The 17,480-nt window shown below is 34.1% G+C and overlaps 2 protein-coding genes and 1 pseudogene across 5 annotated transcripts in view; 1 reads left to right on the top strand and 2 right to left on the bottom strand.

Annotated features, from left to right (window-relative positions):
* LOC126700113 (disease resistance protein RUN1-like) overlaps nt 1-5,204 on the top strand; it is a 102,498-nt gene extending 97,294 nt beyond the window's left edge. For 2 of the 3 annotated variants that reach the window (XM_050398127.1, XM_050398128.1), the window contains 3 exons: nt 2,932-3,288; nt 3,422-4,207; nt 4,949-5,204. In XM_050398127.1, the coding sequence (XP_050254084.1) occupies nt 2,932-3,092 (161 nt within the window). In that variant the 3' untranslated portion in view covers nt 3,093-3,288; nt 3,422-4,207; nt 4,949-5,204. Of the gene's footprint in view, nt 1-50; nt 206-2,728; nt 3,289-3,421; nt 4,208-4,948 lie in introns of all 3 variants that reach the window. The other variant, XM_050398129.1, reaches the window with a different exon arrangement.
* Nucleotides 1-12,194, bottom strand: part of LOC126700127 (uncharacterized) — an 88,069-nt pseudogene extending 75,875 nt beyond the window's left edge.
* Nucleotides 1-15,803, bottom strand: part of LOC126700118 (uncharacterized) — a 91,970-nt gene extending 76,167 nt beyond the window's left edge. The window contains exons 1-2 of one of the 2 annotated variants that reach the window (XM_050398139.1): nt 14,757-15,803; nt 6,774-7,165 (exon numbers count right to left, since the gene is read on the bottom strand). In XM_050398139.1, the coding sequence (XP_050254096.1) occupies nt 6,798-7,165; nt 14,757-15,042 (654 nt within the window). In that variant the 5' untranslated portion in view covers nt 15,043-15,803 and the 3' untranslated portion in view covers nt 6,774-6,797. Of the gene's footprint in view, nt 1-6,483; nt 7,166-14,756 lie in introns of those variants that run through there. The other variant, XM_050398138.1, reaches the window with a different exon arrangement.
* Nucleotides 15,804-17,480: the final 1,677 nt, after the last annotated feature.

Below are 17,480 nucleotides of genomic sequence, written 5' to 3'. Positions count from 1 at the left end.
GATAGAGCACCCTAATCTAATTGAAAATTGGATTGGGAATTTATGCACAGAAGGTAATTCTATTTGTGATGAAGAGGAATCCCAGTGAACTTGGTAGCTTTGATGAAGTTACTGGACTTTGTTGGGGAGGAAAAACTCTCAAACTACTAGCAGACAAGAAGAGTGGAACAAATTGTGTGCTAATCATTTTTGTTCAATTATGTTGGTGAGTAAAATCTGCACTCTTGTTACTCTCGCAATGCCTATATATATATATATATATATATATATATATATATAATGAAATTTGCATTTGCTCGGTTCAATTTCTTGTCAATCAAATTTTTCAAAGTTGAAAACTGTCCTACATGATCTGTTATTTTCTGTTTTGATTAGATATTATATGTGTGCTCTTCTATTATGGACATCACTATTTGATTTTAGATCATGGACCCCATCACTTTGCCTTATCGATTAATCATTGGTAGGATATGGATGTTGGTTATCTAAGATAAGAAGTTTAATAAAATGGGAAATTTTATTGCAAAATGGGTAACCAAACTAGATAGATTAATATTGCCTACATTTATATATTTTCTATTCTTTTGGATAAACATTGAAAACTTAAAGAGGGAGGTTTGAGATCATTGTTATTTGTAGGTTATAGTTGAATTAGATTTGCACGGACATAAAAGAAAATGAATTTAGAATACATGATTACTAGCACTTCACTTTATTTTGAGTGGTCATAGGAAGTAACAAATGAGAGAAGCATACCATTTTTGTATATAATCTGTGTGAGAGAAGCATACTGTTTGTGTATACAATCTGTGTGATACTGTCCACAGACATTTTATGGGACAGTATCCCAATTTGGATTGATTGATCTCAGGTGCATGATTTATACTATTCTCTGTATGTCAACCTATTCCAGGGACGGACCCAGGATTTTAAGCTAATGGAGGCCAAAGTATAAAGGAAAAAAAAAAAATCCAAATAAGTATCCATATAGTATTAAAAATTTATAAATGCACAAAATCGTTATTTCTAAATACATTAAGATGCAATCATCTACCAAAAAAGACATAAACAAAAACAAAATAATGTTTTTTTTTTTTAATACTAGGCTGGCTAGGAGTCCTATTTTTTTATCACTTCATTTAAAATAATATAAACAACTCATTAAAATGATAAAGGAAGAGAGAGAATTTGAGTTTTTTAATAAAAGGAAGAGATATAATCTTAATAAAATATTGTATTTTATTTTTAACAAGTTGCTACAGTCAACTGGTATTTATACCAATTTACTATAGTTGCAAAAAATTTAGCTTTAGCTTCTCCAATAACACATGTTTTTTTGGTTCTTTGGTGGTAAAATAGTTTTTTTGGGGCTAAAATACAATCACCATTGTGAATGTTTTTATTGTTTTTGTTATCTTTTTGGGTTGAATAGTTGCTATTTGGGTTAGACTAACTAGGTTGATTGGGAAGAAGAGGGGCCTAAAGTTTTGGAAGGGGGCTCAACTACAAAAATAAAATATATATATATATATATATATATACATACATATATAAAAATAAAAAATTGGACCCTGGGGGGTGTGTGGGGGGGGGGGGGGGGGGGGGGGGGCTCAGGCCTCCTCCTAGGTCCGTCCCTGACCTGTTCTGTATGTCCACCTGCACTGGAAAATATATCCTCAAGATTTAAATGAGCCCTTAATATTCCTTAATTTTCTTAAACTTAAACAATGATTTTTTCTAGTAAGTAAAAAAGTATATATAATGAGAAGCTTTATACTAGCCTTGATGCTAGTAAAACTACTGTTCTTAATATTCTTAATGTTTTGTTTTTTTCATGGTTTATTGAACATACTTCAGTAAATGAATGATAAGAAGGGTGGCTATTTTGGCTTGGTTGATTAATTAGGATGCAAGTTGATTATAGAAGCTTATAGGTGGATGACACCTATGCAAAAAACACCTAGTTCTCTCAAACAGCACTCAAGGCTACATATTTCATTAACTTCAAAACTAACCGATTACAACAGAAAGTTAAATGCCTATTTATAGAGGCTGTATCAGAGTGCAGCCAAAAAATCAACCTGATCTGATCTTTTCTATTGTTGAACTAGACTAAATAACCACTTAACATCCTGACTAACATATTACAAAAAGTTCTCAATGTTTACTTTTCTCTAGCAACCTTTAGCCTACTGTTTGGTTACAAGCCTAAATAACTTGCCTCCAACTTGACTGTTACAGCTGAGACTTCTAGCCCTCCAAGCTCCTTCCAACTGCTTCCATATGAATTGGCAAAGACTCAGACACTCAGTTAATCTCCTTAAGTGATCACCAGCTGGCTGCTGCAAATAACAAGTTTCATTAGGCTAGGCTGCTGGCTGACTGAATGTACTGCTGAACTAACCTTCCTGCTGGATTATTGTTGCTACTGCTGTAATTGAAATCAAACCTTTTGATGCTCCTGCACCAATGAAAAAGCCAAAGAAACTTTGTTGCATATATATATATATATATATATTATAACTACAATTAATTTCCCAAGCATCTTTGTGTTTTCTGGTTTGGTGCTCCATTTTACAGGACATCGATTAGTTCTGCTTGCTGTCATTATTGATGTCCATGTTGTAAATTAGAAAATATTTACAATGTTATGCTAATATATTGGCTCTTAAGCTGTCAACTGTTTTTGTTTTTTTTTTTTTGGGGGGGGGGGGGGGGGGGTGTGCAGATTGCTGTTGACACTGCCTCTCCTTCAGATCATGCTCATGTCCATACTGCATAAGCAAGAGGAGTGAAAAACCATACGTGAGGCAGGGAATACTCTACCTCTAGTCACTACTATTACTAACATTGGAAAAAGGTGAACCATGAATCATTTGTTCATGGATGCTAATGGATTCGGTCAAATTGAGATTGGATTTGAAACCGAAGGTCCAGGATTAGAGGTTACAAAATGCGGGGCCCATTGGGTATACGAGCAAGACATTGAAGATCTGAACCAAACTATGCGTGGGTGCAGCAGCAGCAGCTGTAGCATCACTCCTTATGAAAATGATTTGGAAGATTCAGCAAAAGATACCAAAACTGAGTGAAAGCCATGATGAGTGTGATAGGGATGAGAATGGAACTAATGGAGAAGGTACCTCTAATCTAATTGAAAGATTCATTCCACATTTGGGAAATTGGATTGGGAATTTAAGCACACAAGGACAATGTAACATTGATTGAGAGGAAGAGAAATCCCAGTGAAAGTGGTGGCTTTGATGAATCTGTACAGCTGAATTTTTTGTAAGTCACCGATATTTTTCTCCCTTTTACAGATTTTTTTTCTGTAGCTTTATATTTCATTTTTCGTTTTTAAATTCATTGGCATATATGCTTTCATTTGAGTTCAGTAATTTGTGATTCTTATTTCTGCTAGTTTCCCCATACGGGATACGATGAAGTTGTTGGACTTTGTAGTTTATTGGTGAGGAGAAACTGTGGCATTATCTGGATCAAAGAAGATATGTGCAACAGATAGCACACTCATGATTATTAATTTTGTGGGGTAAAGTAGATACTCTTGTTGCTCTCTTGGTATTCAAAAGGAAAGAAGAAAATTAGGGCTGTTTTTCACCAGAGAGGTTGCCTTCTCTCAGGCCAACCATGTGTGTGTTATTTTTTTGCTCACTTCATCAATCATTTCAAAGGTAGATTCAAGACATTTTTCCTTTTGCTTCTTCTAATTAGTTTTTACAGAAATAGGTAGATTCAGGCAATGAAATTATTTGCAAAGTTTTCTTGTTGAATACAATAGACCTTGATTCATTATGCTGTTATATTTGAATACATATGTGAAGTAAAGACGCAATTAAATCAATAGTTAAACTAATGCAACTTTTTGGTTTGATGAATAAGAATAATGTATTAAGAAACAGGGGGAAGGGAAAGGAACCCATCTTTTTTGTTTGATTTATTTTTAAGTTTGTTGTATTAAGAAAAATAGAGCCTAAGGTATTTCTTGATGACAGTTTGGAATTAGAAACTTTTTCATTGTCTCATTTGTCTGTCACTTGGAAATCAATATCATGTTGTTCCATATAGGTGAATGGATGTGGATGTTACATTGAAGCTGAAAGGTGCATGTTGTTGCCTGAGCTTGGCAGTGTAGAAGTGTGGGCTTCTTTTCATAACAGCGTGATAATACTCAGAGTTCAAGCAAACAGTAAGGCACTACATGGCTTCTTTATTAATTGATGATTGATAGTATTGAGGAAAAAAATAAGCATAGTTGTAATTGAAAAGATTACATGTGTAAATATAACATTAGGGTACTGATTGTTGAACTAATATACCATGTTCCACACCATAGAGTTACAGCCCTTCTTTGTGACATGCTACAAACTAAAACTGCCTATATTCTTAGTTCATTAGCCCCATCATATCAGGACAACCAGTTGGGTTTATCACAGCTGGCCTCACATGTTGGCTTGCTGGGAGTCTTTCAGTAAACTCAGTCCTGCTTCCAGAATTTCCTGCAATGGCACCTGCATTGGCAGATCTATGTTAGGGCTAGGGGGCAAAATTCTAATAAAATCTTGTGTGTGTGTGTGTGTGTATTAAGTATTTAGAATTTAGAATTTTTTTCAAAATTTTGATGGACAAATACTTCTAACAGTCAAAAATTTATCATATCCAAATTGATGTATTTGCTTTGTTTAACTTTCTTTTCAATCAAAATTTCCAAAGTTTACATACTATCCTTAGTATCCTATATTACCTTGGACTAAACATTGGTTGATTTCATATGTATGTCACTTTAATTAAGAAGTGGTTCTGGCTGAGTCAATATGCATTTGAGTTTTCATTCAATCTAAACTTGATGTTTGTAATTAGATATAAGTCCATTTCTAGACCCACTTTTGTTTATTAACTTGTGTTATTTCTTTCTGCTGGTTTGCAATAGGGAGGACTGAAGTTGTAGTAGTTATTGGTGTTGCTGGCAAGGACTGGACGCACAGAAAGCATTGTCATTGATTATGAACAATATACTTCTTCCCATGTAATCAAATCTGTTGGGATGGACCACGATAAATTTAGAGTGATGTAGTTTGTGTTTTTCTTCTGTTTGTTGTCAAATGCATGCTAATTATGTAATCACTTAAAAAGATTTTTATAATACTATAATCTATCTTGGGATAGATATTTCCTACCCTTTACCACATTGAAGTTATACATGGCTGTAATTTGAAGAATAGAATTTTAATGTAAAATTAAATTGAATTTTTTCAAAATCTCACTTGATCAAGAATTAAATTTTCTCTAGCAAAATTTAGTTTTGCTCAAGTGATTTAAGTTCTGCTCCAGCAAAGGACAAGCAACTTTCTGTAAAGATCTTGCTTGAGTGAGAGATAAGTGAGACTTTTAGTCTGAATTTTTTTTTTTTTTTTTCTATTATTGAAGAATTTACTTGAGTAAGAAGGGTCATACACTCAAGAAAAAATTGCAAGAAAAAAAAAACAAGTTTACTAGAAAATTTTGTAGAAAAACAAGAGAGCCTTGACAACATTTTAGAGTATTTGTTTCAGCATAAGTGACCTTTCAAATGTGCATTTTCTTTGGCAATGAAGGTACAAGTCACCTTTCAAATTTGTTTTTTTTATTATTATTACAATTCTTCATTGCTTATAAATAAACAACCATATTTAGGGGGTCAAATTTTGCTCTCCATATAATGAAATTCACAAAATTCCTCAATTTTGTTATTTGTAGAATCTTGTTGTCTTGAGATGCTAGGATGCATGATACATAACACCTAGACATGCTAATATGCTATAAATATCTTGGTCTCCTTAGAGAAGTTAAGGGAGTTATAAGACTTTTGGCCCTATATATACTATATAATTGAAGATAAACTACTCATATTTTTCATAATTTCCCGATAGTAAGTTAGTAACGACAACTTTGATAAGATGATTTTGTGGAAAATCATATTACAAAAATGAGAGAGAACACATTAAGCTTTAAGCATCATCAAAACAACCATTTTCTTACATTTCCATCTACTCATCAAAAGGCTCTTCGATGGTACCTATGAGAGGTAGGGACCGTAGGGTGCCCAATTTGTTCAATATCGTTATTTCAAGTTCTTAGTCTTAATTTTTTTTTTTTTTTTTAAATATTTATAAAGATGTGATAAAAATTAAAACATTCGAAAATATACCATACCCTCAAAGAAAAAAAAAAAAAAAAAAAAAAAAAAAAATGGATACCCAAATATTTTTCTCTTATCAAAGGAATAAGTCTGGTGGCATAGATTTTCAAGTATTTTTGCATTCTACACTTGGATACCGATAGGTCCAAGCACAAAATCTACCATAATCACTTCTTCCATTGATGCAACTTAGTTCATTCTTTTCAATGGTTAATTACATTTATCTTTCATTTTTTTGTTCTTTCTATTTGCATTTGTTGTATTTAAATCACTAACACCCTTTTAACTGATACTTAACCAAACCTCAGACTAGTAACATTTATCTCACAGAAAAAATTAGTAAACAAAATTATGATATCTGTTCCAGATAACTGAAAGAGAAGAATAGTGGCTATCAACTAGAACATTGAGGTGGACTAACTAAAATTTCAATAACAGTGGACCAAAAAACAAACCTATTCCATCCACTTTCCCAATGGCAGGGGCTGCAGGGCCGAATAAATAAAGACCATTTCCTTAAAACATGGGACTTTTCATCAACGTCACTAGTGACCAAAATTAACTGCCAAGACTAAACCTTGGTGTCTTTTAGAATTAAGTCCTATCTATATCCCATAGCCTGAGTCTGAAGATTTTGGTTGTCTTCTAATAGACGGTCGTATTCAAGAAGTAGGTCTGCGGCTTGTTTTTGAAGGGCAGCAACATGGCTTTCAGCAGATTCAACTCTCTTATCTTTCTCTTCAGATTCTAGCTTCACCTTCTTCAAATTCTCTGATAGAGAAGCTATTTCTTCTTGCAGCCGCTTTATCTCCTTGGAAGCTTTCTCTTCTTTTTCTTTGAGTTCTGTCTTTTCCTTCTGAACCCTTTCAACTTCCTCTTTTGAAGCTCCCACGCTACTCCTCAATCCAATAAGCTTTTGGAGATAGTGATGCATACGGTCAATTATGAATCCAAGAAATAGGGTAAAACCTGCAAATCAAATTCAGGCTTTCAGAAAACACTGGTCGGACCAATCTGAAAGGAAATTAAAGCATACATTACCGCAAGAGAAGCATTTCTTGCTAATGAAGGAAAATTTACAATCAGCTTATTGCTCGCTGTATTTTGGTCAATAAGAACAGCGTGCTCCAAAACATGTGCTATGCTCTGATTGGTGATTGTACAAAACCAGAGAAGCTCAAATTGGCAAACGGCGCTCAAAACTAAGAACAGTTGCCTCTAACCACAACTTATGTTTTATGGATGTTAAGAAATTACATTAACATATGTAATGAAACTGCATTATTCAATCGCTTAGCCAATGGCGAAAGAAAACATCCAGCATTATTCAAACAAGATTTTAGTTATGTAAACCTCATAATTTTGAGGAATGCAATCATCCAAAAGTAAGCGGTAGACAGTAACTTCAATGAAACTAGTCATTTCCTAAAGCCAAATAATAGTTTGCATAAATCAGAAGCCACCAACAATCAATTTGTAATCTAGATGAGCATATGGTCATATAGGTAGCCACCTAATTTAAATCCTCACAAGTAGATGGGGCTAGTCCCTCCCTGTATAGCTTTTATAATATTAGAATGTCAAACAAGACATCCCACCTAGCTCCTACTTTACTATATATATTTTTGAGATCATTAAGATTGCACATGTAGGGTAGCATCTTCACTATCAATTTATTTTTGCACCAAATGACTATTGACTCCTTAGTCATATACATATATGCACACATATGCCTTATATACAAACATGCAAATGAATGAATAGCATTAAACTAACATTTAGCATTTACATTCTTGTAAATGTTTATTGGCCTTTCATATTGTGACCACAGAACCCTCACATCAAACTGATGGAAGTAAGATAAATAACTTTTCCTTTATAAGTTAATTATCAACCAAAAAAAAAGGGTATGAAATTTCTGTGGAATCCTTTGAAGGAACATTTAATGAGTGAGGTCATGGGTTCAACACCCACTGCATGACCGTGTAATGTGCTGATAAAAAATTTATGGTTGACTCCTCCCAAACAACATGTGTGGCCATCTTGCTTAGATGTTAGAATAACAATGTATTAACATTTATTTTTGAGTGTCACAAAAAGGGCTCCTCATAATCGCTTATATAAATCTACCTAGCACATGCCGGATAGGGGACTCACCACACAGCCACACAACACACTGATACAAATCAATCAAGACAATTCAAACAATCTAGGATATCACAATCTCCCTCCACTTAAAATCCATGGCATTCTAGTCAGGGCTCACGTCACGTTGTGGTTCAACCAAGCCACATAGCATTACTAGGTTCATTCTGCTACCATTTGTCACTATTCTAGGAAAATATTAACATCTGTGCTATATCCTAAAAGAACTAGTCAAATTACAATTGAGACCCCTCGTAATCACTTATATAGCCTAGATCCACTTAATATGTGCCTGATGTGAAACTCAATACACACACACTCAAACAATTAAATACAATATAAGCAATCCAGGGTATCACATCAGCCATAAATGATAGGTGTTATGTGGCCTTTCAACCAATTAGTCATACACTCTGGCTATCATGACCATGACTAAAACGCATTTTCAAAATAGTACATACACGCTGCAGTTCCACCATAAAGTTAACAATTATTTTTTTAATCATGACTTTTAGACTGATCTAGCATCACTGCAGGTTGTAACCATTACAGTTAAGAGTTCCTTTGACATGGTTAGACATGAATGAAAGAACATCAATGCTTTGGAGATAAAGCATTAAGTGGGAAATGTAAGTCAAGGTGCAGCAACTTTGGCTGGTATGGACTCTTTGTTATTAGAGATCTGCATTAAATTTCCATTTGATGGAGGGCTTAAGGTTTCCTTGGATTACAGGTACATAGAAGTAGTTTAAGACAATCATAGAAACAATAGTTTCTCTTTGAATTTCAGTGTCCGAGAGAGAAAAAATAAAATAAAATAAAAATAAAAAGAGTGACAGGTAATTTATATAATAATTGGGGAACAGCAGATAATACTAAGAAATAGCAATCAAATTTACATAGTTGAGAAAAGATTTTTCTTTTCTTTTTTTAGAACGTTCAAATAATTATAAGGAATAAATTGATCCTAAATTACTCATTAATTTTCCTCTCAAAAATAAAATCACTTGTTAATTTAGTGCAGTGATATTTGCTTGAAGTGAATATAAAACAATCATATATTTACTTGAGAAGCTTATTTTTGGCTTGCCTTAATGATATAAAATAAAATAGAGTTTGATTATCTCATAGGTTTTTAAGTTTAACTCAAGCTTCTCCATTTATTCACACTTCAAGTTAATGCAACACAGGAACACTGCCTACAAAAGTGGAAAATACAAAGTATATGCTCATGTAGTCATGGTTACATCACCATTTCTGATCAATTATCAATTGTTGATGCAACACAGGAACACTGCCTACAAAAGTGGAAAATACAAAGTATATCCTCATGTATTCATGGTTACATCACCATTTCTGATCAATTATCAATTGTGTTAAAAACTTTAGCTGTTAAAAAATGGTGAATTAATCATTTAATCTAACACTCTCCCTTCCGTGTGGCCTAAACTGGCCTTATTAAATGAGGGCCAAACACATGGGAATTCTATAAATGGGATTTAAGATGGAGACAGGATTTGAATCCAAAACCTCTTGTTTTGATACCATGATAAATTTTTTTGATAAGTAATAAACTTCATTGAAATTGAAAAAGGTCAGCTTATGCCTATGTCAGCGGGTTAGGAAGGTAGCAAGCCCAATCACTTGCTGAGACAAGCTCTCCTCCTATTTCTGCACTGCTTCCGGTCGATGGCTATTCCTAGCCCCCTTAGCTTCTAATTCTTGTATATATATATATATATATATATAAGAATTAGAAGCTCCCCTTTCATAAGAAGCTGTTGGTGACTAAGCATAATGATCAAGAGAGAAGCGATTGACTGTCTGAGGAATGATGACTTGGCTAAGGGTGTAGGCATGAAGGCAAGCTTCCTATGTTTAGAGGTCTTTAGTTGATTTGCCCATTTTTCTACGTTTTTTGGCATGTCATTAATGATAAGAGAGGGTGATGAAAGATATTGTCAAATGATAAAGGAAAATGGCCTGATAATCGACATTCCTCCATTGCAAGATCACGTCTTTCTGTCTCACTCAATCCAAGCATGTCAGGAAGAGACATGAAGGTAACGAAACCTGAAGCATTTGCCCATTCTAACAAAGTCTGAAGGAAGAAAAGCTTCAACTCATGAATTCACCTTTCACCCCCTTCAAAAGTAAGTGTATTCCTCTCCCTCCATATGACCCACATAAGAAAATGAGGCATCATACTCCAAAGCAACTTAGTTTTGAGTCTACAACTCCTGCCTGACCAACTTGCTATAAGATCCACAACCCCACATGGCATGACCCAATGATACCATGACAAATTACCAATTGTCTTAAATAATTAAACTAGTACAAAATGGTGAATTTGGTCATTTAATCTAAAACAATTTCATTAATACATAAAGGCGTACTGCACATGTGACATAACATAACATAATGTGCAAGTACAAGGGAGCATTACTGGTCAAATTCATGACTTACGTTAGTCAGATTACGGCTTCTGGCCTCTATTTCCAAATCATACAATTAATTTTAACTAAATTTCTAAAACATAGAACAAAACACTCATATCCTGCCAGAAAAAGCATGGAAATCAAGAGAATTCAACAAACTAGGAACACATAAGAAACAAAACACATGGTATACATGGTTCACTTAACAAATCCATGGACAAAGATACCAACCAATTCACTATTCACGAAGATTCAAACAAAAACCAAGCTTGGATGGATCAGTAAAAGGATTAAGCATAAAGCCAATTCCAAACAATTATATACATCACCGAGCAGAACTTATGAATGAATCACATTAAGAGAGCCAGGCTAGTCAAGATCCCATACTCAACAACATTGAAACCACTGTACTATGGGGAAGGAATATTCCTAGGATTTACTACAAACTTCACGGGAGGTTCAAGCTCTTGCTACTGCAGATACACTCCAACCAAAAGGCTCAATAAACACACTTCCCATGTCATTGACCCCTTGTAGCTTTTGACCAATGCCAGAAAATCCCTAGAAGCAAAACCCATATATATAGCTTCAAATCTTCAACAATACTACCCTAGGAACTTGAGACCAATTTCAAACCCAGCGTTTTCGCAATTAAAAAGAAAAAACAAAATTGTTATGCTTTAATTGTTTTGGTTAGAAATTAGAAGCTTTACTAATCTTATAATAGTTTAGGAACAAAGCATTAGTACTAGACCTGGTTCTTTTTCTTTTCCAGTTAAAATATCTGTCTCATCCTTGGAATATAGCCCATGCTATCATCCTTAAAGTTGAAAATGTTCTGCATTTCATCCTTCCGTCCACTATCATTAAGTTTTTTGCCAGCATGTTTGACAGAAGGGATAAAATTAGAACCTTGATGATATTTCAGGGTCAAAAATAAAACCTAAATTATATTCATTTTGTTTCTGAAATTTAGTTCATTTTCTATTTTCATCTCTAAAACATATATTCTGTTGGCCACGCTAACAAAAACCTTAACAAAAGTGGACAATGACAAAATCATGGGCATTTTAAATTTTCAAGGACATAAATAGAACTTTTTAAATTTTAGAGATGAAAAAAATTGGTTAGATTTCAAACATGAAAAGAATTTTGTGCCTTTTTTATAAGCAACTAAATTTCATTTAAAAAGTGCAAAAAGGGGTACCATTATGTACATTGGAAGTATAGAACAGAAGAGCCAAAAAGAAATAAATATAAGTAAACTATCATCTAAAATTCAAATGAGATAGGAATTCAATAAAGTTCAGGGAAGAGAAAGGACTTGTAGTCAATGTCCTCTCATATAGGGATTTCTTTCTATTATTATTATTGGTAATTTGCACACGGACCCAATGGGTCTTGAACCCACGATCTCACCCTCCACCTAGACTTGCAAGGGGAAGAGGTGCCAATTGAGCAAGAGCTCATTGGCCACTCATATAGGGATTTCAAAAATAGTTACTTCAGCTGCACTATCAATAATTCGTTTCCCTCAAAAGTGCATACATTCCTCTCTCCAACTGCTCCACATTAAGCCCTAAGGAATAACATATAAACAAAAGAATTAGAAACACCAATAGAACGTTATCAAGAGAGGATAGTACATGGGCTCTTTTGGATGAAACTGGCCTGATGTACTCCATTCTAAGACAGGACTGTCTATGGGCACAAGAGAAGTTGGGGTCTGGCAACAACCACAAGGTGAAGTATTTCATTGATTCCAGCAAATGACTAACCAGCATACAGACTCACGGCCTAGGAATGGAATCAATACCTTGTGCTATTTCATCAGATAAAAATACAGTTTCTTAATTCCCAAGATTTTTTTTTTCATTTTTGTTTTCCTTTTTCTCTTTTTTTATTTTTTTACTTTTCTGATTCTTTACTCTCTTGCCTACTCTATTTCTGGAAAAAATTTCTTTCGCTAGCAATCAATAGATCATTACTATACCATCAATACAAAAACGTGGATCTAGCAGCAATTCTCAACTGCTTTATTCCGTAAATCTTTTTGACAATCAACAGGGATATTTCTGGCTAAGTGAAGAACCAAGACCTTAAGTACAAGTGCATATGGTGTTAGCCTCAATTTTTTCAGCTTTAGCTTTGGCGAAATATGGGAATGTTTGGGGTGGTTGGTGCATGAAAAAGGAGACAAGTGCATATGGTGTTAGCCTCTGGAGATTTATTAGAAGCGGTTAGAAGTGGCTGGTTGACCTTCTCTAAACTCCTGCAGTATGATGTGGGTGATGGTACTAGAGTGAAGTTTTGGAAGCATGTGTGGTGTGGGGATTTTACTCTCAAAGACACTTTTCTAGATCTTTACTGTCTTAGTAGGGCAAGGGACTCTTTAGTGGCAAAGGTTATGTGTTGGTCTGGTGGGATGATTCATTGGAATTTTTATTTTCGTCGTTCACCGCAGGATTGGGAGGAAGAATCTTTTGACCGGTTTATGGACATTGTTTACTCTTGGAAAGTGCGGAGGGTTGGTCCTGATAAGGTTTGTTGGAAGCCAGCAAGGAGTAGAGGTTTTGAGGTTAGAGGTTTTCATCTTTCTTTCTACCCTCCTACTCTTTCTTTCCCTTGGAGATTGGTGTGGCAATCGAAGGTTCCTCCAAGGGTGGTTTTCTTTTCATGGTCAGCTTCTTTGGGTAAGATTCTTTATTGTTCTTGATTGGTGTTACATGTGTAAGAGGTGTGGAGAGTCGATGGATCATCTTCTACTTCATTGCCCCATAGCTTTTGAGCTGTGGTCTTCGAAATGTTTTGTTTGTTTGGACTTCATTAGGTTATGCCACATAAGGTAATTGAGTTGTTTAAGTCTTGGCAAGGTAAATTCAGGGGACATTGCAATATAGATTTTTGGAGACTTGTGCCACATTGCTTGATGTGGTGTATTTGGAGTGAAAGAAATGCTAGATGCTTTAAGGGATTGAAACGGTCCTTGCTAGAGATTAAGTCCTTTTTCTTACATACTCTCCTTGTATGGAGTGTGGCTCTGTCACATTTTTCTTGTTTTTCCCTTTTTGTTACTTGATCATTGTAATTTTGGTTTTTGATTTTTGCCCCCACAGTACATCCCCAATGTACTTGGGTTGGCTCTTTTTTCTAAATAAAATTTCTCATTACCTATCAAAAAAAAAAAAAAAAATTTCTCTTGCCTACTCTACTTCTGGACAAAGTTTCTTTCTCTAGCAATCAACAGATCATAACTTACTGTCAATACAAAAATGGGGATCCAGCAGCAATTCTTAACCGCTATATGCCATAAATCTTTTTGACAACCAACAGGGATATTTCTGGCTAAGTGAAGAACCAAGACCTTAAGTACAAGCTGGGGATTTTAACTTATCCGGCTTCATCCTCTGAGCATAGTCTTTACGTTTAGTGCCTATTTGTTCTAGTTACTTTTCTTTCAAGCATAATTACTCTTTCCCTTGCAATTATACAAGAGAACTCCTACTTTTTCCAGTCTACTGGCTCTACTCCTGGGCCACACATAATTGTAAAATTACATGCCATTTCTCAACATCCTGGCTCACATCAATTTGGTCACAGAGCTACACTTTTTTTTTTGCTACATTAAGTTGGGGAGACCAGGAGGTGGCAACTGACCTAAGGGTCATTGGCACAGAGCTACACTCTTATCATATTTCAACCACAATCTCAAAATAGTCCACACATTTTAATCATACTTTCTCCACATAATATGAAAATATGAAAATAAATTGAAATTAAAATGCCTAATTTTGCTCATACTTACCCCACATAATTAATAATTTTTTGTCAAGCTATCAAAGCTATTAATTAGAAACCTCAATTTTTTCCATCTAAAACCATATTGCTGTGCAGCATTAAAAGCAAAGAAAAATTAAAATTCTAAACAGTGAAATAAACAAACAAGAAATCACAGAAGGAAAAAATAGAAGACATACCCATGAGTGAAGCCTCAAGCAAATGGGTCCTCCATAAAACCTGATCCATGGGTGACATGGTTCCAAGCTTTGCACCCTTGTTCTGGATCTTAACAATGCTCATAAGGCTTGATAGTAGAATCACAGACATGGTACCAGCTATAGTTTTCACAGTGGCAGGACCCTTCCCAGTCTTCAGCTGATCCAAACTCTTTATCACAAGCTCTCTCAAAGGCCCAATCTTGACTAATAGAAGAAATGCCAAAACACCCTCAGCAAACAAAACCAAGAACAACAACTGAATCATTTCTCTCCTTCAACAAATCAACACACGCCTTGCTCCAACTTTGGAAAAAGCCTTGATTTTTTTTTTTCTCTCCAATGCCAATTAATATTCACAAAAATTTATAAAAACCCACTTCACCAAAACAAGTTTTAAGCTTTAAAAAATGAGGTTTTTTCAAATCCATAGATCCACGGACCCATCCATTAACAAAAGGTAAGAAACTTCCTTGCAGAGACCCAGTTGTTCTTTCTGATTGGAACAAGAAAAACACACACCAGAACCATATCAGCAGTAAACAAATGCAAAAGTCTTAATTTTCCTAAAATAGGTTGAGGAAATAAAGGAAACCCACTTCAAAAAACCTGGTTTTATCTTAAAACAATGAGGATTTAACGCCACAGATCTGTGCATTTAGCCATATGTAGAAAGAAAGAAAGAAAGAACAGAGACCCATTTGTTCTTTTAATGGCTTTTTGTAAAAATTAGTTTGGTAATTTTGGTTTGGGGATTAACGGGGTTGTAAATATGCCAATTGGTTTTTTTTTCTTTTTTGCTTTGTTTAGGCCAAAAGGTATTAAAGGGGCCAAATGAAAAGAATATAGAAGGGTGTCACAGTCAAAAAGAAAAGAACTTGTGTCTAGAAGAGTAAAGGGCAAAATTAAAAAGCATATATAGTTAGGAGTGGAAGGCATTAGGGGCACACAGACACAAAGCCTGATATTATTATTATTGTTATCATCATCATGCGTATAGTATAGACTATAGAGAAGAAGTGTATGACTTTTTAGAGGTGGGGGAGATGATTGTTGTTGTGTACTTGTGTTTAGACTTGAGAGAGAAGTATTGTATATTGTACAGCTTTAGCTTTGGCTTTTAAAGTTTAAACAAACATGGACTGCTGTTTGCTGTGCCCATCTAATTGTTTAAAAAGACTTGCCACTACTTGTACTTTCTCAAGTCTGGCCCCCAGGACAGAAGCTCTAGCTTATTTGAAATGTGGTTTGGCTCTCAATTAAAAATAAACAGCTTATTTTACTATTTAGTTTATTTTTACTATTATTTATGGGCCTTACAGCACTTTTGATACTATTTATAAATGTCATTGTACTATTTTAGTTAATGTTTACATTTATCTACAATACTTTCAACAAAAAGTTTTCAATTTCAACAAAATATACAGATCCTAAACAAACCCGAACTATATGATATATATTTGTGGCAGGGAGCTTCACATTAATCTAAAGCCCAATGTTTTGTCTTAAGGACTAAGACTAAGCCCTTTTTATTTTCCTTAATACCAAGGGTTGCTTTTGAAATTAATCTCACCTATTAATACCAAGTCCTCTAAAAAACATTAGGCAATAAGCCATAATGTCATTGGCGAATGCCAGGGTTGCTACTTACTATGTTGTCTTTTCTTTCTTTTTTTTCTTTCTTATCTTCTTTTGTGAGTTTCTTTCTGGTGGGTCCACAAAAAAAATTAAACAAAAATAGACCTAATCACCTTTTCTATGGTAAATTAGTAATTTGAGCAAATCCCTTTGGCATTAGTTTATAAACAAAGTAGAACAAGTTACTCTTGACAACCATTTATTTTCAAAAAGAAACGTAACATTATTTTTGTATTTCAATTTTTTGATTTTGTTTCCCTAGGAAATGCCTTCTTTTAAAGACTATTTTATATAATTATTCTTTAAAATAATTTTTTTCTGAAAAATGATATATTTTATTCCTATATTCTATTTTTATTCTAGTAAGTCTTCAAAAAAAACATGTTTATTAGAGAGAAATAATAATAACAAATATCTTCATATATATATATATATATATATATATAATATTTGCCATTTTTTTTCAATTGATTAAGTGGGTGATGATTCTAGTAAACATTATTGCAAGATCCGGAGTGGAAACTACTGGTTAATTAATTGTAAGCAGTTAGGATTAGAGATAGCAATTATAGGCGCAATAGTGGTCATAGTGGTAATAAATTGCTTAAGGTGATCATCTCTTTGCACAATGCTTAAAGCTAAAGCCTTAAGGGAGTCTTCATCAAAGAATTAAGTAGCTGCAATCAGTGTTCTTAGTTAACTTAATTTTGTTTCATTAATCCACTTTTCAATTGTTTCAAATGCAAAATCATTAGAGACATTGAGTTTCCTCTTCATTTTTTCTTCTTATTTTTCACCAGAGTAATTTTCCCCTAATTTTCCTTTTGCATAGCTAATATTATAGTACTGGGGCCTTCGTTTTCTAACATTTTTATCTTATAGTTGAACCACAGAATACTTTTCTCTTATCCTAAGCTAAACTCCATCTTTTGATGTGAGCAAGTTTCTGTAAGAATTAGCCTTATATTTATTGAAATAATTTTGTTTTCATAAAATGAAATGAATGTGACTCAGTTTATCCATTAAAAAAACCGTGAACATATTATGGTCATATACAGAAGTGAAATA

The sequence above is a fragment of the Quercus robur genome, chromosome 9, assembly GCF_932294415.1.
Source record: "Quercus robur chromosome 9, dhQueRobu3.1, whole genome shotgun sequence".
Lineage (NCBI taxonomy): Eukaryota > Viridiplantae > Streptophyta > Magnoliopsida > Fagales > Fagaceae > Quercus > Quercus robur.
The sequence above is the reverse complement of the archived record's forward strand: the minus strand, read 5'-3'. Positions and strand labels throughout refer to the sequence as shown.